Source organism: Pleurodeles waltl, chromosome 3_2 (genome assembly GCF_031143425.1).
Source record: "Pleurodeles waltl isolate 20211129_DDA chromosome 3_2, aPleWal1.hap1.20221129, whole genome shotgun sequence".
Classification (NCBI taxonomy): domain Eukaryota; kingdom Metazoa; phylum Chordata; class Amphibia; order Caudata; family Salamandridae; genus Pleurodeles; species Pleurodeles waltl.
This window is the reverse complement of record NC_090441.1, coordinates 47,973,605-48,000,717: the sequence shown is the minus strand read 5'-3', so window position 1 is coordinate 48,000,717 and position 27,113 is coordinate 47,973,605. Positions and strand designations below refer to the sequence as shown.

The 27,113-nt window shown below is 45.0% G+C and overlaps 1 protein-coding gene across 1 annotated transcript in view; it reads right to left on the bottom strand.

The window, feature by feature from the left end:
- TMEM120A (transmembrane protein 120A) overlaps positions 1-26,854 on the bottom strand; it is a 121,347-nt gene extending 94,493 nt beyond the window's left edge. The window contains exon 1 of the mRNA XM_069226726.1: positions 26,638-26,854. Coding sequence (XP_069082827.1) covers positions 26,638-26,709 — 72 coding nt within the window. The 5' untranslated portion in view covers positions 26,710-26,854. The remainder of the gene's footprint in view (positions 1-26,637) is intronic.
- Between the last annotated feature and the right edge of the window lie 259 nt (positions 26,855-27,113).

The window sequence follows — 27,113 nt, the reverse complement described above, 5'->3', positions numbered from 1 at the left end:
ACCCTAGGTCCTCTAATCGGGTGCCAGCCCCGGAGGTGGCGCAATATGTACACGCAAACTTAAGAAAATGTTTTGATAAAGAAGTGCGTTCCCGACTCAAGGCGGAATGCCCCAGACCTGACCTGGACAATAATGTAGCCGATACGCCAGAAATTGACCCAACTATGATTACCTTTTTGAAAAAATACACCAAGGCCCCCAAAAAGGGTTTAGACAGATCGTGGCGCATCTGTCAAGATAAACTACTTGATATGTCAGGCCCACTAACAAAGATCTTAGATTTGGCTATTGCTTCCATGGAATCAGGCACCCTGGTGAACACGGACGTCCTTTTAGGCTGGGCTCAGAGAGCAGTGTGCCTCTTGGGCAACACAAACTGTGCTATTTCCACTGAGCGCAGAAAGTCGATTCTTATGCGAATGGATCCTAAATTAGTGGACTTAGCATCTTCAGAAGCGGGGCTGGCAGCTGAAGGTCTCCTATTTGGTTCTTCTTTCATTAAAGAACTGGCCAAATTTTGTTCTACATTTTCCACCTTGGATAAGGCCCAATTGTCCCTCAAAAAAGTGTTTAGAAGAGGCCTTTTTATCAGGGCTGGGCGTTATGGCGGACGAATGCCCGGCCGAGGTGGTTTTGTCAGTCCCCAAAATTACTACCCGAGAGGTAGAGGTAACTGGTCTGGAGACCAAGCAGATTCCACGTTCTCTCCCTCCCGTCCCCGTGGAGGAAGGTCCAGATTCCGCAGGGGACACCACAGAGGTCAGCAAGGAGCTATTCAAGACTCCTCCTTTACCAGTAAGAATTATTCACCATTCACAAGTTATGCTTGGGGGAAGAGTGAGACTGTTTGTGGACAAATGGAGAGAGATCTCTGGGGATCCTTGGGTTATTCAGACTGTGTCAGGTTTTCACCTGGACTTTATCAGCACTCCGATTCAACTTACTCCTCCTGTAAATATGAGTTTTTCCCAAATAAGTCAGAGTTTCATAGATCTAGAAGTACAAGCTTTATTAAACAAAGGAGCAGTGATTTATTCAACCCCTCATCCTGCCGGGTTCTGCAATCCTATATTTGTAGTAGACAAAAAGGGGGTTGGTCACCGACTGGTGTTGAACTTAAAAGATTTCAATTCTTGGATTGTGTACAGGCACTTCAAGATGGAAGGGATTCACATGTTACGAGACATCCTTTTAGAAGGAGATTGGATGGTTCGGTTAGACCTAAAGGACGCATACCTTTCAATCCCGATTTTTGCCCCTCACAGGAAATTCCTTCAATTCCAGTGGAAAGGTCTTTGCATGGAGTTCAAGGCTCTCCCGTTCGGCCTGTCTTCGGCCCCATGGTGTTTCACAAAACTGTTGAGACCAGTGGTGGAATGGTTGAGAACCAAGGGTGTTCGTCTTATCATATATCTGGATGACATCTTATTGATGGCACAGGACTCCTTGACTTTACTGACGCATCTGAATTGGACAATCAGTCTGTTACAGGATTTAGGTTTCCTTATCAATGCGCAGAAGTCATTGTTGAAACCCTCCCAAACGATAGAGTTTTGGGGTTTCAAGATAGATTCCATCCGCTCGCAATTGATCCTTCCGACATCAAAAATTCGCAACATCAAGAGAGAGTTCAGATCGGCTTTGCTCAGTCCGACTAGCTCTCTGAGGAACATTGCTCGTTTGGTGGGTCTATTAGCCTCATCCATTCAAGCAATTTTTCCGGCCCCCTTACATTATCGGGTTCTCCAGAGACTGAAGATCCAGTACTTGAGACAGGGTTTGAGTTACTCGGCTCTGATCCCTCTGACCGCGGAGGTCAAGGAAGAGATTCAGTGGTGGCTTCACCACATGGAAGCATGGAATGGCAGGGCCATTTTCGGCTCACACCCAGAAATTGTCATAGAACCAGACGCCAGCCAGTGGGGTTGGGGAGCTCGTTGCGGCTCGATAGTGACAGGGGGGCGTTGGTCAATGAGGGAAAAAGATCTCCACATCAATTGCTTAGAACTTCTAGCGGGTCCTTTGCGATAAAGAGTTTATCCTCGAGCAGGACAGACTGTTGCATCCTTCTGAGAATGGACAATGTGTCGGCAGTACGCTATGTAAACAAGCTGGGAGGAACGAAATCCAGAGTCCTGGCGGAGACAGCCAAGGAATTTTGGCATTACTGCCTGAACCACAGATTAGTGGTGATGGCGGAATATCTCCCGGGAGATCAGAACATAGTAACAGACTGGAACTCCAGATATCTGACGGATCCCAGTGATTGGAGACTGGATCCAATGATCTTTCAACAGATAGTCCAGGAATGGGGTTGTTGCGAGATAGATCTTTTTGCGTCTCGCCTCAACACTCAGATCCCGAAGTTTTACAGTTGGAGGCCAGATCCACAGGCTATAGCGACAGATGCCTTTTTACAGAATTGGCACTCGCTCCAGAGTTATGCATTTCTTCCATTTCTCTTGATACCCAGAGTCCTGGCTCAGGTGCGGAGGCAGAAGGCAGATCTGATCCTAGTGACTCCTTTGTGGAGGTCTCAGCCTTGGTTCCCTATTGCACTTCAATTAGCATGTGCTCTGCCATTACTCTTTCCTCCTCGTCAGAACCTGTTACTGAGTCTGGAGGGCCTTCAACATCCCTCGATTGTATCGGGGACTCTAACACTGATGGCTTGGAGGGTTTCAGGTCAAGATGGAAAACCCCAGGACTTTCGCAACAAGCTGAAGGTTATATCAAGCAAGCGTGGGCAACTAGCACCCACAAGAGATATGCTTCTGCATGGCGTAGATGGAATAGTTGGCGCAATGGAAGGGGTATTAATCCCTTGGAGTCAAGTATTGATATGATTATCAATTTTTTGGCTGAATTAGCCTCTTCAGGTTTGGCCTTTAGGACAATTAATAATTTTAGGTCAGCAATTTCTTCGGGTCATACACCTATTGACGGCAAACAGGTAGGTGAACATCCCCTAGTATGTAAGCTTTTGAGGGGTATTCGCTTTTCGAATCCTCCTCAAGCTAAGTATTCTGTTCTTTGGGATGTGAACATTGTGTTAACATTTTGGGACTCTTGGCCCAGTAACAAATACTTATCCCGTAAGCAGCTTTCGGCCAAGCTGACTATGTTATTATGCTTAGTTTCATGTAAGAGAGTATCAGATGTTAGAGCATTGGACTTATCGGGTAGGATTTATTCCCCAGAAGGCGAAACCTTTAATACTTCCAGAAGAACTAAGAATAATTGCAGGTCAGTATCTTATCCTTGGTTCCCTGACAATTCAAAATTATGTGTGGTGCAATGCCTTAAGGATTATGAAGTGGTTACAGAACAGTTTAGTTTGCCTCTGCCACTCTTGCGAGATGGTTAAGATGGCTTATGAATGAAGGAGGTATTGATACTAGTCATTTCGGTGCTCATTCAGTGAGAGGGGCCATGGCGTCTAAGTCATTTACTCTAGGATCTAGTTTGGAGGATATTATGAAATCTGCAGACTGGTCGTCTGAAGGTACTTTTCGGAAATTTTATTTTAAACCTGTATTAGATGTGGCCTCTGTTGTTATGGGTCAGCTTTGAACTAGCATAATCCGAGCCTCCGGTCCTGATATAGAATGAAATTTTTTCTAGCTTACGCATTAAGAATTTTCAATTCTATTAAGGTCACGGAGGCGAGGATTATCCCACCCTATCATGAATAATGGTATTTATATTAATATGTTTTGAACCATATTCATTTATACCCTCCCAGTATGTTATTTTGGGTATTGAAATGTAAATCTTTTGTGTTTGGTATTAATTCTATTAGTTTGAGAATATTACCGGCCTGTATTTATTTCCTTTTCCAGGCTCGGATCAAAAGAACTCCTGATGGTTTTTCCAGCCTGATATCTACTTGTTAAGGGTCCTATCTATTCCAGGAGTTGAAAACCGACTTGAAGTTCAGTCTGGTCTATTCTTCGTTGGACGTTCCATTTCAGGATGAGGTTTCGTATCATCCATTACAGAAGAGGTCGTTGGAAAGGAGTTAAAGTTACTGGTTTGATCAAAGAAAGAGGATATGACGTTTGGGGTTATGGCTTATAAGGACTAAGGTCACATTCAGTGATTGGTACATGTGATTCAAGGACTAGAGCATCTTGGGAGATGAAGTTTTTTGTTTACTGTGTTTTAATTGGCTGCTGTGAATTTTCAGTAAAGAAAGAGAAAGCATAATCCTCGCCTCCGTGTCCTTAATAGAATTGAAAATTCTTAACGCATAAGCTAGAAAACTTTTCATTCATGTCATGTTTTTAGTGTGATTTGCCCATTATAGAGATACTTATTTTTCGAAGTAAGTAAAGAATTTTATTGTTTTTAGTTATTTAAAACGGTAACAAGTTCACGTAACAGCAAAAGAAAGTTCAAGAAATCACGAGCTTCAATCCTAAAATAAAACTCCAAGAAAACATTCCCTTCAAAATCACTTCATCCTCATTCTGGCATTATAAATCATAAAACAATGTGCAGAATGATTCATTAGCTGCTCTTTTAGGGAATGTTAAGTGCATAATGCTGATCAGGGCTACCTCATCGCACATGCACCAATTATGTTGCCCATACTCAGACCCAGATTTCTTGCCGGGGACTGTAAAAGTGCAATAAGGACTATAAAAAGTGCAATATGCTATGTGGAACACTGCAGCAGTTAAATGATATGTCTAAATGCAATAAAAGTAAAAAAATCTTTAAGTCACCTTCCCACTGCTATAAAGAAGCATAAAGCACTGAATTTGGAGTTCTATACAGGCAGAGTGTTATTATTCATGTCTTTATAAGTGTCCTTCAAGAATTTAAAAAAATCTAGCTGCTAACTGAACAGTTGAACCACTTAGACATATTTCTATTGCTCTAAGGCAAAATACTGATTTTAGCCAAAATTGCCTTAAGGCCTTCAGTTTGTTACAAATGCAGACTAGATGCAGCAGCGATTCAAATTTATAATTACATAGTCTTCAGTTTGGTGACTCCGACGACCCTTTCAGTCGTCCGCGTTTATAGGCCTTCAAGGATATTATACCACATCTTAACCTAGTTAGGTCTATTTTCTGCCGCAAACTCATGTGGCTAGATAGATGTAACGGCCACCCATTGGACTAGTAAAGGGAAATGCTTAAGTTCCCATGAGCCTTAGTTGACTGCTCTTGACAATCATCCTCTGCTAACTTTAATCTTGCATTATTGGCGACTATTTTGGCACACAGTTTCAGTGGAAGATTTTAGTCGATGATTTCCCGGCTGCCCATATTATTAAGGGAACCCATCGCATATGATCCCTGTGCAGGCTTGCTGTCCTGCTTGCTTGTGCATATTAACTCCTTCAGTGAGCTAGGTGGGGCTGCCTTGAGTTTAATATAGAAACTTAGGAACCTTACTTTCCCCATAATCACTTGTGTACTTAGGTTGAATTTGAGATGGATTTGAGATGATGGGGTGGCATCAGGCAGCTGAAAACAGTCTTCTATAGCAACAACACTGGTCCTTGTCCAGCCAAATTCCTGGAGATCTTTGAATATTAGAGAGCCATATGACAATGTTGGAATACATTTGGCACAATAACTAAGGCAAATTGCAGTTAGGTTGAGACCTCTCATTTCCTATAATAGTTTTTTAAAGCTATTAATCATGGCTGTCGACATTCCTTTATTCGCTTCACTTGCTGCGAGCTGTGCTGACTGAAGTAGATGCTTAGATACTTCATGCTAGATACCTGCTCAATATTCATCTGATCCAGGAAAAATATGGACTTCTTGACTTTTTAACTCCCACACATCATTTTTTTTAATTTGAAACGTTGATAGAAATCTTGTTCACACTGCATTGGAGAGACAAGGCATTCAGAGATCTAAGCAGACCAACATCAGTATGGTCAAATATAACTGTTTTATCAGCGTATTGTAAACACTGAAGATGAAAGTCCGCAAACGTAGGTGGAAATGCCTTTGCTTAAATTAGGGCATTGTTTAAATCAGCCAGGTAAAGACTGAATAATAAGGGAGTCAGTATGCAGCCCTGTTTCAGCCCTTCATTTGTCCAGATCTTTTGAGGTCACTCTATTAGCACAGACTTTGACTCTCACCCAGGTCTTTATATATAAGCTCATAATGGCTCTCAACAGGGTGGCCAGTATGCCCCAGTTCTGGAGCTTCTGCCATAACCTTGATCTGTCAACTCTATCAAAGATGGTGGCATAGTCGAGGAAGGCTGCGTATAGAGTTGGTGCTTGTTTTTAGGTTGAGTGCACAATCGCTTTGACCTGTTGTAAGTATTGTGGGTTTTTAACCACGCCCATCACTTTCACTCATTTGTGGCTTGCCTTTTAAAAATCTCTTGATGTCATTGGTAATTGCTTTGCATTTGTCCCGCCTGGGGCGGTTACTGCCTTGCAGACTGACCATGTTACATTGATAATTGCACGATTGCTGATATACTTCAGCATTGTTGAACTAATTTTTAGGGTCAAGCCTGCACTAGCATGCGCTTGCGCATGCGAGACGCTTTAGTAGTTAGAAAAGGGCTCGGAGATCTGTCCATGTCATGTCAGTGTCTTTCACTAGTTTGTGGGCTTGCCTTTTAAAATCTGCTTGCTTTCATTAGTGGAAGGCATGCATACGTCATGCCTTTTCCGGTGGTTAGCCCTCCTCAAGCGCAGCGACCAAGTACTGAAAACATACGAGGCTCACTGTTTTCAGTCCAGCTTGTGGACTACTTTTTATATTTTTTCGCAGCCCGATCTCGCTTGGCAGAAGTCAAGTGCTTTGCATGACATTGACCCTGTTACATAGTTAATTGTATTTTTACCAGTTATGTTGATAATTGCACTTTTGCCGTTAGGTTTCACTACGAGTGAACTGTAGCAGCGCGATCGCGCTCATTTTTTCCATTTAATGTGGCAAGAAAAGTCCGGTTGGCAGTTTACAACTGCTAATAGCTCTAACTCGGAGAAATGCGAGACCCGTTGCATTGCAAATGCTTGTTTCTTTTGTCTCTCCCCTTCTTGCTCCAAGAGAGCCATGGCCCTCACAGCACTCACAGCGTGAACAGCTCAAACTCCTTCGGTGGTATTGGAGCACTGGTCACATTGTTACCTACTCAAAGTCATTTCTTTTGGCTCTCCCCTTCACTCTCCATAGCTTTCCCAAAACATTTATAATTGATAAACGCTTTATTAAAAAAACACCGAAATCCGCAACGCAGCTCGCCCGGCACAGCGAGAGAGCCTATACTACAATATTCACTGCATTCAGGAAGTCGCCCCATAATGCTTTGCAAGCATTCTTTTACAAAACATTTTTGCCCATATGTTAAAGAGTAATGGCACACATGAAATATTTAAATTTTAATATACCAATATCAAAAATCTTTATGAGTCAATGCCTACCTAACATCAAAACTATCTGATATAGCATACAATAATACTCTTAGTGTAAATTCATTAATTTTTTTATCCAACAGTTCTCCTTCTTTATATTTATTGTCCAAATTGATTGTTCATGTTCACAATCACATAATTAGTCCAATTAATCCATTCTTATAACCCTCAATTCCACCTTGTTTGTCCGTTGTCAACACGTGTTTCATCCGGGGGAGTACCCCTAGGATTTCCTCAGGACTTTCTTGTCAACAAAGTTTCATCACAAATTCTAGTTTCGTTGTCACTAATTCTCTTAATAATTTGTTGGTATCTCTTGTATTTTGAAGAATGAAATCGTTTCCTTGTTTCCTTGGATCACTTTCCAATCGTCTCTCCACGTTTTTCTTATTAATAATATCTGTAACACGTTTCTTTTAATTGCTAGCGAGTACGCTCCTAATCGTGTCACACGAATTATTAAGAGAATTAGTGACAACGAAACTAGAATTTGTGATGAAACTTTGTTGACAAGAAAGTCCTGAGGAAATCCCAGGGGCACTCCCCCGGATGAAACACGTGTTGACAACGGACAAACAAGGTGGAATTGAGGGTTATAAGAATGGATTAATTGGACTAATTGTGTGATTGTGAACATGAACAATCAATTTGGACAATAAATATAAAGAAGGAGAACTGTTGGATAAAAAATTGAATTAATTTACACTAAGAGTATTATTGTATGCTATATCAGATAGTTTTGATGTTAGGTAGGCATTGACTCAAAGAATTTTGATATTGGTATATTAAAATTTAAATATTTCATGTGTGCCATTACTCTTTAACATATTGTTAGATACCCCATGGGTGTATCATGTAGGTGATTTTGGAGGGTAGACACCTGAGTTTTGTGCACCGTGGTGATACATTTACTAAGGCCAAAACTTTCTGAAACAGGAGCGCCAATCACTCACTACTGCGCCCTCTGTTCAAGTGTGCAAAAATTTTTGCCCATAACCTGTGGTGGTCCTAGGACAATGGGACCACCACCAAAACGTTCAGCATGACACAATCTTTCTGATTGAAACTAGGCTCGTGGGGACCCCAAAATAATGACCTCTCCCACTGTTCAGTCCCTTTTTAAACTCTTTTATGGCTGGAACGTTTGTTTTACAGCATGGAGTAGTTTGTGTTTTAAGGGCCTTAGTATTGTAGTAGGTCTGCTAGACTTGAAAAAGTGTAAGAAGTTCTCCAGGAGCTAAATATATGGTGGCACTACATTACTTTGTGCCATTCTACTTTCATGTGGCTATGCTCTCTATGGGCTAATGGCCAGTGTAAGGGTCTTGTTTGTAATATCATTGCAGTAGGCCTGCTAGCCCTAAAAATGTGTAATGCAGTTTGCCCTCCTAGAGGCTAAATATATGGTTACACTGCAATATTTTCAGTCATTTTATTTTCATGTTGTTATGCCCTCTAGGAGCTAGGTATATGGTAACATGGCCATGTTTCTTACAAATGCTATTTTCATTGTGATGTCCTCTAGGGGCTGTCCTGAGCATTATAGTCTAATGCCAAATGTTTATTTCTGCTAAAGGTTTTTATATGGTTTATCTGATAATTGTATAAGTTTTATTAATCCCTCCTTATTGCGATTATGACCATGAGTCAAGCCAACTTAACATCCTTATTAAACTATGAATGTTTAAAGAATGTATGATAAAACAAAACATGCGAGAACTACGCATGCCTGAACAATGCGGTCGGAACAACAACCGCATGTGTGGGAACGGCATGCATGGTTCTAGCATGCCACCCCCCACCCGCCCTAAGGCCCAAAAGTACCCCACCCCTAATACTAAAACTACCCCGACCCCCCACCCCTAAAAACAAAAGTACCCCAACACACCCCACACACCCTGGGCCCTAAAACCTTCCCCGACCCACGCACCACCCCTAAAACATCCGACCCCCCCACTCCCGCTCCTAAAAACCAAAGTACCCCAGTTCCCACACCCCACCCCTAAAAACCAAACTACAGATTCTCCACCCCCTAAAAACCAAACTACCCCTATCCCTCCACCCCCAAAAACCAAGTGCCCGACCCCCACCCCTAAAACAAAACTACTCTGACCCCCCACCCCTAAAAATAAATCTACCCCAGCCTCCACCCCTAAAAACAAAACTACTCGATACCCCCACACACCCTGAGCCCTAAAACCTTTCCCGACCCCCGCACCACCCCTACAACATCCGACCCCCCCACTCCCGCCCCTAAAAACCAAACTACCCCAGTTCCCACACCCCACCCCTAAAAAACAAACTACTGATTCTCCACCCCCTAAAAACCAAACTGCCCCGATCCCTCCACCCCCATAAACCGACTGCCCGACCCCCCACCCCTAAAAACAAAACTACTCTGGCCCCCCACCCCTAGAAACAAATCTACCCCAGCCTCCACCCCTAAAAACAAAACTACCCAATACCCCCACCCACCCTGAGCCCTAAAACCTTCCCTGACCCCCCACCAGCCTTAAAAACAACGACCCCCCCCACCCCGCCCCTAAAAAACAAACTATCCTGATCCTCCCACCCCCGCACCTAAATATCAAACTACCCTGACCCCCCCATCCCCACCCCAAGCCCTGAATCCACCCCACCCCTAAAAACTACCCCAAACCCTGCCCCAACCCCACTTACCTGACCGCAACTTCTCCCGATCCACTCCGCCTTTTTCTCTGCCTTAACTATGCAAATGCGTAGTTCAGCACGAGTGGTTAAGGCAGAGAAAAAGCCATGTGTTGTTCCGGCAAGCGTGGTTAAGCTTGCGTTGTAGATGACATTGTTGTTCCGGAGTCATGTTTCAAAACGTTTCCCCTGGTTGAATACTCTCTTCAAATGTTTGGGTGACCCTTCTAGTTTATTTCTTTTGTTACTCCTCTATTTCTGTCTTGCTTTGGGAACTGTGCTAGCCAGCCGGCAACTCTGATGGTGGGGGTGGTAAAAGTGGTATTCTATTGTAATTAGCATGGCAGATTTAAATTAAAATGCTAAATGGCAAAATTTAAATTTTTTGCTGCATATAGAGGAAGAAGGTAAATGAAGTGCTTTAGTTATATGCAGGGTCACTGGAGTTATGTAGCAGGAAAAGGCCAAATTATGAGGCAGGGTTGCCTAAAGTATGTTTCCAGAAAAGTCTATTTATGAATTTACAACGCCTATAGCTCTAACTCAAGCAAATGCAAGACCCACTGCACTGCAAATGCTTGTTTATTTGTTGCTTCGATCAAGGAAGAAAGTATCACCAGATTACCTTCAGTGCTGATGCCTTGCCTAAAGCCTGACTGCGTAATAGGTGTAAGTGTGTTGGCTGTGGACCATTCTTCAAACTCCGAGTTTAAAACTTTTGCAAAGCATTTCCCTTTTATATCAATTTTTCGAGGGTACTGAAACCTAACCAGTAAATTAGGGTTCCTCTTTCTGGTCCTGAAGAATTGTCACTGACCTCTGCTGGGCTGCCAGGGCATGAAACATACTGAATGACAGGTGGAACCACAGGTCCCTCACTATGCCCATCTGTTTCACCATTTTGTTTCAATCTTGGCACAGACACATGCTGGAAATAAACAATTACTGAACAGGGATTCTGCGTAGGCAATTTTAACTGATTCACCAGCCAATTTACCACCCCCATCATGATCTTTAACATAGCGCACCATCCTTTGCCGCATCAAATATCAGGCAGGGAGAACAAAAAATCTCTGTGAAAGAGTTAGTGCCGACCCACCGAGGAGCACAGACCAATGATGCAACATGCCACTCCAATGGGTGAGGGCTGTTGCATCCTTTTAACAGAACCCCTCATGCAGGGCTGGCTTTAGCGCTGGTGGCGCCCTGTGCGACAGATTTGTTTTGGTGCCCTTCACCCACCTGGCAAAGTGCCCCTCATCTCGCAATAGCCCCCCTTTCACATACAGTCACTTGTTTTAAAGCGCTTGTAAAGGCTGGCTTTACTAATCCACGCAGCTGTCCACATAAAATACAGTTCTGTTCTTTGCAGCAGGCATATTAACCCTCTATGCTACTTTATGGTGAGTCTAAACTGCAATTTCCCATCTCTCTCCCCAGCTGGAACATGAATCACAAGAGGTATCTTGACATTTTAATTGTTTCCTGAAGGCTGAACGCACAAGGAATTTTTCAGCAGGTGCTTTTAAACCACTAGTTTCGTAAGTTATTGCTAAACACAGTGCCCCCCTGAGGTCAGCGCCGGCCCTGCCCTCATGGTTACATACTTTTTGATTCCACTTTGTGTGGAGACTCTGTGGCCTTGCAGAATAACACACAGAGTAGAATCTTTGCAGCTCCTTTGGTCCCAATACAAGACAAATCCAGGGAGGCGAATATCATTATTTAAAACTTAATGTTCAGTTATTTGAGTTGGAAAACCAAACTGAAATTTTAAAAATTGTAAGGGCAAGTAAAAATAGTTGCCAGTGCATATCCCTAACAAAGCTAGAGGCAAATCATACAATGGTGGCTCTAAACATGTTTGTAATTCAGGTTATAAATGGTCTGCATGCTGTAATGCTGAAGCTCTCACTGCTCATGTTTACTGTGCAGGACTATTAAGGAAGGCCCTCCTCTTATATACAAATGCGGCTGGTGGCATCGACATCATCTCACTTCCAACAAATGAGGCCCTCTATCACATTTGAACAGTCCAGTGCATCTGTGCATTAATGCTTGCATATTTGATACGGCCTGGAACCACTGTTGCCCATTTCTGCTGGAACCACTTGTTCTCCTCGGTTCCTGGGACCACTGATGTTCTTAACTGCCTGGGGAACATTGATAGTTGTTACTTCATGGACACACTGAGTTTTAATGGAGCATGATGTCACCAATGCTCTTTGTTACTTGGAGACACTATTGGCCATTGGGCCACTAATGCTCATTACTGCCTGGGACATTGTTTTGTCTTGCTCCAGCCTAGTTGCTCCCGATACTGCCTGGGACCACTGTTGCTCATTACTACCAGGGCCATTAAGTCTTATGACAGTTAGGAGCCGTTGTTGCTCATTAATTCTTAGGGCCATAGATCATTACTTCCCAGGGCCAATGATGTGCTCTACTACCTTAAAGGTGTGTTGGTCACTCTGCATTTATATCTGTGGGTTTATTTCTGCTTTCATATGTTGTGAGTGGATGTTCTACGTCACATCATGCCTTGATGTGGAGTGTCTGTGTGCAAGCCCTATACAAATGAGAAGACTAGTGGCTTTGTCAGTGCTTGCTTGTATAGAATCTCTCAGAGCTGAGAATAACAGATGCTATTACTACCTAACATTATCTTAATTCATTTATTGAGCCCGGAAAAGTAAAAGCATAAGTTTACCTTCCTAGAGTTTGACCCTAAGTGTTATAGATGTCAGTAATGAACCAGCTTGCTGAGTTACTATACAAGTACATGCTGGCCTGGTCACATACATGTAAAATGTTTATATATGAGACTTCACACTAATAACTTTTCTCTCATGTTCTAATCTCTTATCTATGTGTTGGGTACGGTATGGACCAGAAAATGCTGGTATCATGGATAGTGTACCCCCATGGGATATGGCTTTGGGTGCTTCCCAGACAGCCTGTTCCTTCATGTCCCAAAGGATGTGATGTTCCAAAGAAGTAATGATCAACTTCACTGAAAAGTAAGTTGACTGTGTAGACTCAGCCCTGTTGGAACTATGGGCAATAGGAGATGGAATCTGAGCTTTCCTTTTTTACAACATGTTGAATTAAGGGTTTAAGCTATGTTATGCTTTCTATTAGGTCACATCTGATATTCAACTGTGTTAATATAATCAGAAGACAGTTGAACTCAATCAAGGTTAAGTCTTCTTTCAACAGCACTATTTATCTAGACCTGAAGCATTGGTTAAAGAATACATGTTAGCATTGGTTTATTAATGGAGGACGTCTACCCTTAAAGCCCAAAGGCTGGAGCCAGGCTAGATATTTAAGATAACCACTGACTATGGAAAAAATTCCCATTTAGTTTCATTATGCATATTCATCCCAGGTGGATAACCTCAAAATCTTTTATGGCTCCAGCCCTCACGGATCAAGGTTTGATGCCCTTGTGGTGACCAATATGCAAGTCCATGTATGTGCATCCTCACTACAATTACATCAGTCCATACCTTCTACTAGTCTGATGCTATCATTAATGAAAGGTAGGAAAAGACTACATAATGTTCCCTGCTTCATCAAATTAGCTAGTTATCCACAAACACGTAACCCAGTGTTTAATTTGAGCTGGGGGTTTCTGGTGCTCAGCACTGGCCCTTAACTGTCAACACGGGCACTTAGGACAGTTAGACGCATGGGGCGCCGTTTGTCTAATTTACAGATAAGCACAACAACAGTTATTTAATAATTCAATATACATAAAAATGACTAATACCTGTCGCTCAAAGACACTATTATCGTTTAGGGGGCCTGGAATAGTCTGCGTTGTCACACCTGTAGTACTGTAATGGTTAGTAATTGTGTTGCCACTGTCACAGGCAGCAATCGCAGGGGCGACGGATAGTGCAAGCTGTAGTCGCCGCCTGTCAAGGGCACTGAGACTTATTTTTTTCTTTACAATCTACCTCTGACCTAACACATTCTCTTGCATGCCTTAGTAATATCTTTGTAAGTAAAAAGAAGTCCTCTGTTTTTCTTTGATTCAATTTTTCTAGATTACATTGATGTCAGCCCTGTGAATGTCGTTTCTGAGTTTTCTGATATGATTAATCAGAGCGGTGGTCCACAGCATGTTCACAGTGGGCTCAGCCAATCATCGGAAAGGGGAAGAACTGCCAATGAGAGAATAGTAGATAAAGCTTACGAAATACCTCAAACAACATATTCACCCAAAAAGCTTACACTTTATTACCATCAAGATTCAGCAGTTTTGGTCTTAATTCAGCGGCAAGAGAGAATCAGATGCTTGGGGCAATAAGGCACTTCGCCGAATTCATAATGTATGAAATGGGCAAGCCAGGTTAACACACTCTGCAAAGACATAGGCAGTGCAACTTGTACAAAATGGCTGCAACACATCAAATTAAAAAAGAAAAGCTAGCAATGTAATGCACTAGGAAGCACCAAAGAGGTAAGGAAAAGAAACAGAGCAAGATCACTGTCTTATTGATGGAGGACGAAAGAGAGACGTCCTCGGCGTAGGTGTACCTGTCAATGGTTCTGTATCGAGACACAGCATAGCTGTTGTATGGAATAAGCCAGGCGCCAAATAGACATTGCTATGGTGGTGAAGAAGAATCACAACCCAGCAACCTCACAGTAGGACACTGCAATTGTAAAAGTGACACAACTGTTGTTTCAGTAAAATGGTCACATGGCACAGCATCAGTTGCACAGAAAACCCAGACTGGGAGCAAGCTTGGAATGATCCACCGCCAACAAAATCTTCTTGCCCCAGAATTGACAGCTAACCACTGTAGGTTTAAGAACTGTGGATAACTGCAAGAGTCTCTCCCCAGATCTTAGTGTGCACTATCCTTTTACTACTCACATTCAGTGGAATCTGGTAACAGTGGTATAGGAGAGCGAGTGCTGCCTACTTAAGACACGTAAAAGGCCGACTAATCTGAATTGAGCGAGAAGTGTGACACAAGGGGAAAGAAAACTGGTGGTGCTCATACGCGTAAACCCAGACACGAACACTGGGCACTGTAGAGAGGAAAAATGACAGAAGTGAGTACAGGAGAAAGCTGAACGTGCTCTCAAGGCAAGCACAACTGATCTGTGCAGAATATTACACTCAGAGTCCAGAGGAAGACTCATGGGCTATTTATATGCAAGTGTAGCATTTAGCTTCTCTAAGAACATAGTGCGAGGATATACAGCCATAGCTAGAATTGAAGCAACTTCCTTCCAAGACTTGAGACTGCCCTACCTATATAATGTGCACGAGGATCAGTGAACAGTACAGAAATAATCTGGAAAACTGCTTCCCTCCTATATTGAAGTTTTATCGATTATTAATCGAAGTTATTTCCCTCTGTGACAGAAACATTTTTGACCTTTATATACAGTTTTTGCTTTGGTTATAACGGAAAAAGCAGCTGACTATTTCTATTCTTTACCAACAGGGCCTGTCTCTTTCAAAGTTCCAGTTATATACACTAATCTTCGACCCACCTTTTAAAAGAAAACATGCAAGTCTCTTACTAAATCAATGGGCATGTTTAGGTTTTCTTTACAATAAAACAAAATAGTAATCTCATTTTTACACCTATTCATTACCTGAGAAGAAATATGAAGTGTCTGTTATTTTCTTAAAATGTAGCGTAGCACACTTTATTTAACAAGTGGGGACTGGTCACATGTAACCTCTTTCTGGCTGCCAAAATCCACGTGTCTAATGCGGACGCTAAAAATAATACACCAGAAACATCTAAAACTCAACAGCTTTACTCAAAATGCTCTGCCCATTATGTTGTGAATGATTAGAACGTTGGACCATCTAGCAATGCTAAACCTTATTCACTTTTCCTTTTTTTAGGTCTCGCCTACAGACAGTTTTTAGTAGTCTGTTGTTGAAAAACCTGTTGCAGACTATTCAAAAAACTTATAGTGGGCTTAGAGCTAGTCCACTGTTTACCACTCATTGCCTTTCTTTTCAGTTTCATTTGCTTGCATCTTATTCAATGGCTTTTCTGTCTCTTCTTGTTTTTTTTCTACCCTGGAAATTAGAGCCTCTCTTTTCCTTTTGACCATGGGTGACGTCTATCCTTTTACTACTCACATTCAGGGAACTTATTTTTTTCTTTATGTTCAGCACTCCATGAGAGCACATGTGGTTGTTTTGCTCTTGCCCTCATGTGCTGCCTCCCCAATCGAAAACTGCCTCGCATGTGCTCAGAGTTGCTCTTTCTTCCCCTATTCCGCAGCTCATGTATTACTTCCCCCACTCTGGCTTTTTAATTTTTGTTTTTATTATTTTCGTCCTATATCCTAACAGCTTTCATTGCTCCCCTGCCCCATCTACAATCACCTGCTTCCCCTACCTCGCATTGATTTTTCCCCAAAGTGTTCCTCCATTTCTCCTTCAGCCCTGCTCCTTCCATTGCATCTTTCACAAAGATAAATAAGGCATGTTTCTGTTCAGGAAGGATATGATCTAAGTAGTACTTGTACCCCGGTTCCATCTTTTATTCAAGGTAGTCTGCTATCATGCTGCCTGATTTTATCTTGGCAAGCTTTGAAACCTACTTTCGAATTGACAACATTCTTTCAAAGTTTCCACTGTACCAGGGTCAACCTTGCTTGGGTCCTTAAAACAAAAACAACTGCACAGCTGTAAGTAATTTCCAAACATGTGCCTGCCAATTAATCCCCCTCAGCCTGCCATAACCTTCCATTTCCACCACTGACTGTAGGTATTCAGAAACGTTCAGGTTTTTGACCAGCCTAATCCAGTGCACCATTTGTTTTTATTTCAGCCAGGTCTGAGATTATTTAAAGGTTTAGTTCCATGCATAGTGGCAATTATGGGGCATTAGTCCTAATCTCACATTATTCAAAAAATATAGTCGCCCACACCCTATCAGGACGAACTATATTTAGGACATAGTAGCCCGTTCAGGAGAGAGAGCTTAAGCTGGCAAAAAACAGATATTCTGATCATTCAGAAAGTAAATGGGCAGTATAGATGCCTTCAAATCTTGTTTTTATCTTGTCACATTTACTAGACATTCAAAGACAGATCAAATGTCAGCCTGTGCCTTCTTACAACTTGCTGCTTATTCTATCCTGGAGATTGCAGTTTGCTTTTCTTTCTCTGACTGCAAAATTGGAGGATTTTGTGAAGTTAACTGTGACAATTGTGCTGGAGCACAGGGGGTGTAAAATGAAGGGCTGTAGGATGTCAGTTTAGTTTTATATCCTAACACAACTTTATGGTTCAAATCTGTTTTATTTTGAATCGGCTCTCATACTACAACAGCAGCATTAGAAACGTTGGTAGAGCACAACAACACAAACATATATGTAGAAAACTATCCACAACGGTCCCCCACACCCTGTGCCCTCCCCCTTGAGATGCTCCTGCTGTCCACCCTGTATAGGGGTCATGGCCGCACAACTCAGGGTCTACCTCAATGTTCACTGTGTATGTGCATCCGTGTCAATAAATCGTAAGAGTCGCAGGTACTTGGGGCAGGTTAGTTTTCGGAATTCTGTGGATAGAAGGGTTATGAATAGTTCCAATGTGTCTCTGTAGGAGTCTCTTTGAAAAGTCATGGGATATTCTTGCCATGCCTAAGATATGCCGTAACCTCTGGAGCCAGGCTGTGTGTGTGGAAGTACCCAGTGCGCCGGGATAGTCTGATGTGCTGCTCCCAGTGGCAAGCCTATGTGGTGGCCCACGCGGGACTTGAGTGGGTTGGGCAGGCCCAAAATGATGTATGCTGGGAATCTAGGAAGCTGCGTCTTGAGGTGTTTGTCTATGTCTGCGAGTACCTGCTCCCAGAATTGCACAATCTTAGGACAGTTCCAAAAAATGTGAAGAAGAATGCCTTATAACCCACACTGATGCCAACAAACCACGTTGTGTGGGTGGTATGGGTAGTAATCTTTTACCTAGAGGGGCATGTGCTACCAGTAAGAGATAATCTTGGTAGGCGTTTCAATGCTGGAGGCACTGAGAGCTGTATGTCTTGCCCTAAAGTAGATCTCGCCCCATTCCTTTGGTGTTAATTGCCTGCCCAGCTCCCCCTCTCAGTGTCTCTGCTTCAAAGTGTCAATCAATGAGGGGGTGCATTGTAGGAAACTGTACAGATTTGTGATCATGTGTAGGAAACTACCATCTTGCCTGGCATGTTACCCCCATTTTTACATGTCTGTCAGTTTGTTTTTGCCTGTCTCAATGGGATCCTGCTAGCCAGGACCACAGTGCTCATAGTTTGTGGCCCTACAATAAAATAGCTACTCCAGCTGTCTTAGCAGCCATTAAGGAATGAAACTGCTGGGGGAAGGCTAGAGACCTAAGACGGTGCCAGTCACCTGGAATCTGGTGTGTCTCCTGTAGTAAGCAAATATCTGCTCCTGAGTGTTCAAGGTAGGAGGTTATTTCTCATCTTTTGACCGGGTTATAAAGACCCTTCACATTATAGGTGATAATCCACAGTATCCCAGGCATGATGAGAACGGTTGGCCCTGGCTGTAGTACGTGCTATCTTAAGGGGTTTCCACAATACCCTGTGTGTATTGTTGGACTGTGTGAACTTGCCATGCATGGTCCTAAAGTGTGTGTGGCGCCCTTTTGAGTATCGTGAACATCCCCCCAAATAACAGCTAAAAAAACAACATACCAAATATAAACAACAACAATGTCCTTAGGTGGGTAGTAGCCCAAGTAGGAGTCATCTTCCCTGCAGTGAGTTAAGTCGGTCTGGCAGTCCCAAAGCAGGTCCCTCTTCCACAGAGATCTGTGATTCAGCTCAATCACTTCAGACTGTCTCCAACGTATCTGTGTTGCCCTTCCCGGACTCCAGCACCGCACGGCATTCCTGTCCAAAAGTCTCAGGGTCCGGCCTGTGGTCTCTCTGTGGCTGCATTGACCTCTGCCTGCTTGGTGCATCTGGATGCTCTGCAGTGTGTGGGGCTGGGATGGTCGGTGGCTTCGGTGTCATGGTTGAGCCCCAGGAGTTCACATGCAGCTGACAATGAGCGGATCTGATGGAATCTGCCGTCCCAGCGAAATATGATCCGAAATGGATGACCCCAGGAGTAGGAGACTCCCTTTTCTCGAAGATGTGGTGTAACAGGGAGAACGGTGTGTGTCTTTTGGAGGGTTGGCGCCGAGAGGTCCTGATATAGCAGTAGTGTGGCGCCCCGGAACTGCAGCGGATGGAATTCCCCCACTTTGCGGTGGATTTCCTCTTTCAATTGGAAATAATGCATGCACAATAGGATATCCGCTGGGTGTAAGTTCGCTGGACGAGGCAAGCCCACTCTGTAGGTTCTATCAAGTTGAATGTCAATATCCGGAGTCTCTAGCATCTGGGCGAAAAAGGCTTTGAAATAAACACTCAAATCAGCCCCCTCCAAAGTTGTCGCGCCCCCTTATATGGATGTTGTTACGTCTCAATCTATTTTCGAGATCCTCCAAGCATGCCTGGAGATCAATATGCCACTCTTAAGCAAATAATCTCTTGTTGGAGTTGGATGATTTATTCATCCCTGCAGATTGCATTATCTTCTAGCATAGATACTCTGTCCCCCACCTTAGCTAGATCGGCTCTGACCGACTTCAGGTCCTAAGAGAGGTCTTGTTTGACCGTTTGAAGGTCCTCTCTAAGGGAGGCAAAGAGGGTTTCAAGGAAGGAAAGAATCACTGGACCCTCCATGTCAATTTTTTCTGCTGGTGAGTCTTGGGCAGACTGTGGGGCGGCGTACATCCGCCCCTTTACCTGTAGGCTTAGTGAGCATCTCCTTGAGGGAGCGGTCCTTCTTGGCTCTCGCCATCAATAGATCTGTCTATCGCCTGCTGTCTTCTAATGGTAGACAGGGGCGCTGCCAGCCTAGGGCTTCATCAGACTGTGGGTAGCCAAGCTGCAGCGAGCTCCCAGGTGGGCTAAGACGGGGACAGTTGCTCTGCCCGATTGGTTTCACTTCTCCTTCCTGCCCCTTCTCCAGGCTGCCTCTGCATGAACGATTTCTGAGCAATGATCTCCAAACTGCGGGTAGTGCAAGACCTTGGGAGGGCCCCCACTCCTAGTGTTCCTACGTGAAGCCTGATAATGAAGCTTAAAATACACCTCAATCTTCATGTCCCAGGCCCCTGGGGTTTCAGCGAGGGCACCCAGGCTGTTGCTAAAGTTTTGCGGGAGACATCATGTGTTTTCTGCTGCTAAGGGTTGTCTCGCTCCCCTGGGGCCCCCACGCAGGGCCTGAGTTAGAGCCGCACTGCTTTGAGATTGTCGAGTCACAGAGCTCCAAGGTGCCCAAGTCTGCGGGCAGGATAGGGTGCCTCCCACCCAGTCTGGTTTCTCATGGTCATCAGCACTATGATTCTAATGAGGGGGCACCAAGGTTTGTATAGGCTCCACTGAATCCTGTGAGTCCTCTGGGCGTAAGCATCACTAACTCTAACCTCTTTCAGGAGGTGGGCAGCAGAAGCACCAGGGCCTACGAGGGGACGCTGTGCCCGCAGCTCACTTTGCGGGCTATGTGTGGGCTCCAGTTGGGAAGTCAGTGTAGGGGCCATGTTTTTAGTCCCACACCAGGGAGTCCAGCATTTGGCGAGGCCAGTGGAGTGCGCTAAGTAGGCTCTACCACATGGGGAAACTGTCTCTAGGCCTCATTAGGGGTGTCGCTCCTTTGAAGGCCTCTGCAAGGGCGGGCCCGCCGTTGCCATTCTCAGGAGAGGCCCGCTCCATTGCAATGATAATATGCTGCACCCTCAGTGTATGCCCTGGGGGCTCTGGGACTGCTGCGTCTTAATTTGAAGGAACACGGGGCTACCAAGGGGCCACACGCTGCTCTCAAAGGCTTCTTGGTGGGATACCTGCTTTCGCCGGGAGCAGCAGTGGTTGGGAGTGCTCATTGATTAGGTCTGCAATGCTGGAGGATTAAAAGTACTCAGGCCCGAAATACTGGGCTCGCCTGGAACAGATTGATAGGAACTAGACCTGGGCCAGGAGCTTTGTTCTTCTTCACACTGAGAAAAGGTCTCTACATTTCTGGAATTAAATTATTCAGTGGATGATATTTCTCATGAACTGCTCAAATATAGGTAAATAATGACTTAAGCCTGAGCGGTTTCCCTGAACACCCACTATTTTGGTCCACTCCATCATATCAGGGGTATCAGGCACATCTTGAGGGACCCCGCTGTAGATATGAACTGAGAAAAGATACTAAACAATCTCAGTGCTACTCATACCATAGACTTGATTTCACAATATTGTTATGTCTTTTTGTTTTATGGAGGAATTCTGTGTTGCACATGCATGACAACCTGATGCAGTCCATTGCCCACCTGCTTTTCGCTGCAGCACCAGTTATGGCTGCATCTGGTGAAGTTTTAGTTGTAAATAAAAGGGGCTTGTCAAACCTGGGAAGGAGAGGAGACAGCAGAGAAAAGCATAAGCCATGCCTGGCATAACTACCCACCTACTACCACTCTTGGTGTGTTCCAAGCAATCTCTTCTATATTAGGGTGTTGGTATGATCAAGGGTGGGGTGTCTGGTAGAGTTGCAGAAACTGGATGAAGTGAATATTATTGAATTGGCAGGAGGTTCCACTCCGTGGGTTTTCGCTACCATCATCACAAGCAAGCTCAAACAACCACGAGAGGTCGGCATATGTGTAGACATGAAGTAAACAGACCTTGCCATTAAAGAGGAACAACATCTCACTCCTACGGTACCTTACATCGTAGGGGCACTCGGCAGAAGCCAGTTGGTTACCAATGATACACTTTTGGTCAGGCTAGCATCTGCTCATCCTAGACCCAGAGCTGAAATACATCACAACTTTCTCTACTCGTGTTGGTCTGTGTTCCTATGACCAGCTACACTTTGGCATTTCCATTCCTGCCGAGATCTTCCAAACTGTGGAAAAAGAGGTAGAGTCAGGGCTTCAAGGAGTCTTGATTATAAGAGATGGACATTTTGATACATATGGCCATGTTGCTAGAAGAACATAAGCAAAGGCTGAGGAAGGTGCTGCATAGGCTTCTGGACAGCAGCCTGCCTCTTCACCATGCTAAGTGAGTTTCTACAGCCATCCGTTAGATTTTTTTGGGGGCTATCAATTCTCTGCAGAGCTGGTAGCTCCCAACCCAGGGAAGGTAGAAGACAAAAAGCAGTTAGTGCTTCAACATCCATTACTGAGGTATGAAGTTTCCTTAGTATGATTTAATACTGCAGGAGTTTAAACTGAAACCTTACTACACTTACTGCCCCACTGAGAGACTTGCTCAAATGACTAGTTCCTGGGTGAAGGGTGATGTGCTAGAGGAAGCGTTCATTAAGACCACGGAAGCACTATATGCTAACATGACTCTTGCTTACTTTAGCCCCACTGAGGCTACTAAAACAGCTGTAGATGCTAGTACTACTGGGTCAGGAGCATCCCTCTACAAATGATAACACAGTGGGGAGTATGCCCCAATAGCATAAGCCAGCTAAGCGCTCACTCTGACAGAACAGATCTACTCGCAAATGGAACAGGAGGATATAATGGTATATTGGGATTGCCGCTTTTTTCACCTGTATGTCTATAGCCAACCCTTTACTGTAAGCACTGACCACAAACCCCTGATATTGCCATTCAAATGTTTGCTTTGAAGCACCCTTCACCCATTGAAAAGTGAACACTGCAGCTCTAAGAGTACTCTTTAGAAATTTTATACCAACCGGGAACATAGAACTCGGATTACCTTTCGCGACAGCCCCAGGCTGCCAAGCAGGAGGCTTGTTTAAACTGAACCAAAACCCACCAGCCATCACCACTGACGCCAACAATGCAGCCCTCAGCCTCACACAGTGGATCACCAACTGTGCCGAAAACCTCGCACCACTTAAAAACCACCCAACCGGGACCAGCATCAGGAAACCCCTGTGGTTCACGGACGCCCTCAAAGAATCCAAGAAATCCTGCCGTACCCTCGAAAAAACCTGGCGCAGAGAACGCACCACAGAAAACATGACAGCCCTCAAGATCGCCACCCGTGAACACCACCAGCTGATCCGCTCCACCAAAAGAACATCATTCAAAAAGCGACTAGACAACAACACCCACAACAGCAAAGAACTCTTCAACATCGTCAAAGAGCTCTCCAACCCCAGCGCCAGCTCCAATGTCATCACGCCCTCACAAGAACTCTGCAACTCCCTCGCTACGTTCTTCCACCGAAAGATAGCAGACCTACACGACAGCTTCGGACTCCAGACCCCGCCGCCCACCCCGAACCAACAGCCTCCACCACTACACTCAACGCCTGGACTCCCATCAGCTCTGAGGAGACCAGAAGCACCATGAACACCATCCACTCCGGCTCCCCCTCGGACCCGTGCCCCCATCTCATCTTCAACAAAGCCGACTCCGTCATCGCCCCCTATCTCCGAAGCATCATCAACAGCTCGTTCTCATCTGCCACCTTCCCCGAGAGCTGGAAACACGCGGAAGTCAACGCCCTCCTGAAAAAACCCACGGCTGACCCCAATGACCTGAAGAACTTCCGCCCCAACTCTCTTCTCCCCTTCCCGGCCAAGGTCATCGAGAAGACCGTCAACAAGCAGCTGACCAATTTTCTTGAAGCTAACAACTCGCTCGACCCTTCCCAATCAGGATTTCGGGCCAACCACAGCACAGAAACCGCCCTCATCGCAGTCACCGACGACATCAGAACTCTGATGGACAACGGAGGAACAACCGCCCTCATCCTCCTGGATCTCTCGGCTGCCTTCGACACCGTGTGCCATCGCACCCTAATAACCCGCATCCGCACCACTGGAATCCTAGGACAGGCCCTTGACTGGATCATCTCGTTCCTCTCCGACAGAACCCAGAGAGTCCACCTCCCTCCCTTCCGCTCAGAACCCACCGAAATCATCTGCAGCGTACCCCAAGGTTCCTCGCTCAGCCCAACCCTCTTCAATATCTACATGAGCCCCCTCGCCGACATCGCACGCAAACACAACATCAACATCATCTCATACGCCGACGACACCCAGCTGATACTCTCCCTCACCAAAGACCCAACCACCGCCAAAATCAACCTACAGGAAGGAATGAAAGACGTTGCGGAATGGATGAAGCTCAGCCGCCTAAAGCTGAACTCAGACAAGACGGAGGTCCTCATCCTCGGACAATGCCCTTCCGCCTGGGACGACTCCTGGTGGCCCACGGCTCTGGGCACCGCACCAACCCCCTCAGACCAAGCACGCAACCTCGGATTCATCCTGGACCCCCTCCTCACTATGACCAAGCAAGTCAACGCCGTCTCGTCATCTTGCTTCAACACCCTACGCATGCCCCGAAAAATCTTCTGATGGATGCCCACCGAACCAGAAAGACAGTTACCCATGCCCTCGTCACAAGCTGTCTGGACTACGGAAACACCCTATACGCTGGGACCACCGCAAAGCTACAGAAACGTCTTCAACGCATACAGAACGCCTCCGCACGCCTCATCCTCGACATCCCTCGCCACAGCCACATATCCACCCACCTGAAACACCTGCACTGGCTCCCCGTCAACAAGAGGATCACCTTCAGGCTCCTCACCCACGCACACAAAGCTCTCCACAACATGGGCCCCGAATACCTCAACAGCTGTCTCTCGTTCTACACGCCCACCCGTCACCTTCGCTCAGCCAGCATCAGCCTCGCCACCGTCTCAGGTATCCGCAGAACCACCGCAGGAGGAAGATCATTCACCTACCTGGCAGCCAAAGCATGGAACTCCCTCCCCGCCCACTTAAGAACCACCCAGGACCATCTCGCCTTCATGAAGCGCCTCAAGACATGGCTTTTTGAGCAGCAGTAACCCTCCCCCCCCCTTCCCAGCGCCTTGAGACCCTCTCGGGTGAGTAGCGCGCTCTATAAATGCATTGATTGATTTCTCCAGGGGTCTTCAACAGAGGACCTTGAAGACTTATGTCTGGAGGGTGAGTGTTAAAAATGGCAAACTCCCCCAGTCTTTTTCTCACAAAACAGGAGGCACTTAAGAAAAGCTGCACCAAACCCACCAACAGGAAGGCAGACCTGCCAAATGCCACACATCTAGGGTTAAACTAACACAAATGAGAATATATTTTGCGTATTACCATATAATGTGACAGCTTGAAACACTCCTTGCAAGTCCCTCTTCATTTGGGCACTGGACTGGATTGTGCAGCTCCTGCCAGATTATGTGTTGTAACTAACCGTGCCAGTACCTGCCAAGGAATAGGACTTGCTCAGAGTGCTGTACCACAATATATGCTGCAGCAGCTGATGTGAGCCTTGACTAATTGTCTCTGAGAGACATCTGGCAATTTAGCCCTGTGGTCGCAGAATGGTTTCAGCCATTGCTGCCCTTTCACATTTGTGCATTTGACCCTCGTGACCAGGTGCAGTTACTCTCTGCAGGACATAAAGCAAACTCAGTTTATATGAGGAGGAGGGAAGGTGACAGAAGGCAGTGCAGTGCAAAAAGCACTTTGATACCACCCACAGCAGATAAGGAACTCAGGCAACATATGGGTTACATTATGATATATTGATTTGAGGGTATGCAGGCCACCCATACCTGTGCAGAAGTTTTAAACTAGTGGTATTTGTAGCTTTGCTACTTAAAATCAAATTTCTAATTAAAAACTTAAGTTACAAGTCTCTGAAAGCAATGACTGTGAACTAAAAAGTCAGAACTGACAAGAGGTGGTGCAAATACTAAATATCCACTTCCAAATACATATCATTAATTCAAAATAGTATGTGAATTATTCACGACCTGAAATGAAGCAGCAGGAAAGTAACTAGCTAATTGTGAATGCTATTCATTTCATATCGCCTTCCATTTTTTTAACTCCACAGTCTGTGATACCAAAGCAATGCAGGGTCTACAGGTCTTCGAGGGACGTTTTTTCTAGGCAGGTGACAGTTGCAACTGCCCGTTATGGAAATGATACCTGTTGGAGGACTCCTGAATAGGCCACAATGAGGTCTATTTTTGTTACCAGTATACTTCCTGCTTTTGTAAAAGTAAGTAATCTGCTAAGGGGCAGTGATGAGACCAGGAAGGAAAAACCTGTTACCTGTGGAAGAAATGTTACTGCTTGGGTCACTGACTCCGTTTGCAATACAGAGACGCTCAAAGTGGCACACGAGACTAGGAAACGTCACACATAGGCACACTACAGAGAAATGACGCCTATAAAGAGACTGGAACCTTAGCAGCACTGGAAAGGCGGAGATGAACGTTCCGATACGTGGCGTCTGGCAGAACATTTATTGCTAAAGCAACATACCGAGGCACAGGCACATCATTTAGCCAATCAGCGTATACGAGAAGCACTTGCAATCAGCAGGGGAGATATTCCACCAATCATCTTTTCAGAGAGGTGGTATCAACGTGCAGACGGAAGACTCAACCAATCAGTGCATCTGGGGGGAGGAACTATCTTGACAGGTAGATGCGGTCTGCTGCAGAGGACTTCGCGAGGCAGTCTGCGGGGTCGCGGGAACCCACCTGAAGCTGCTGATAGTTGTCTTGCAGCTCCTCCCAGTCCCTTGAACACTCGCCCATGGATGTAGAGGTCATGGCGGCGACTGCCTTAGCTCGTCCTCCCTGCCCTCCACAGCGCACAACCCTGGTCTTTTCCGGGAGGCTGTGCGAAGCCGATGACCGAGAAAGAGAGAGCGAGCGAGTGTCAGACGTCTCCCTTTTCCCGCCTACTGACGTACAACAATACGAAGGTCGAAGAGGGAGGAGCGTAGGGCGTGCATCGCTCAAGCTCGGTTGGTTTATAGTGGTCACGTGATGACCCCCTTTTCCGCAAGTTGCAGTTCAGAGCTTTGTTGATGGGTTATTTAGGACATTAGAGCCGAGGTGTTCACTTGGAGTACGATTTTTCAGCTTTGAGAACTTCCTCACGCCGTTTCAGTAATTTTAGTCGTATTGTTCGTTGTAAGTAACGTCAGGCTTTTGAGTAATAAATACACTTA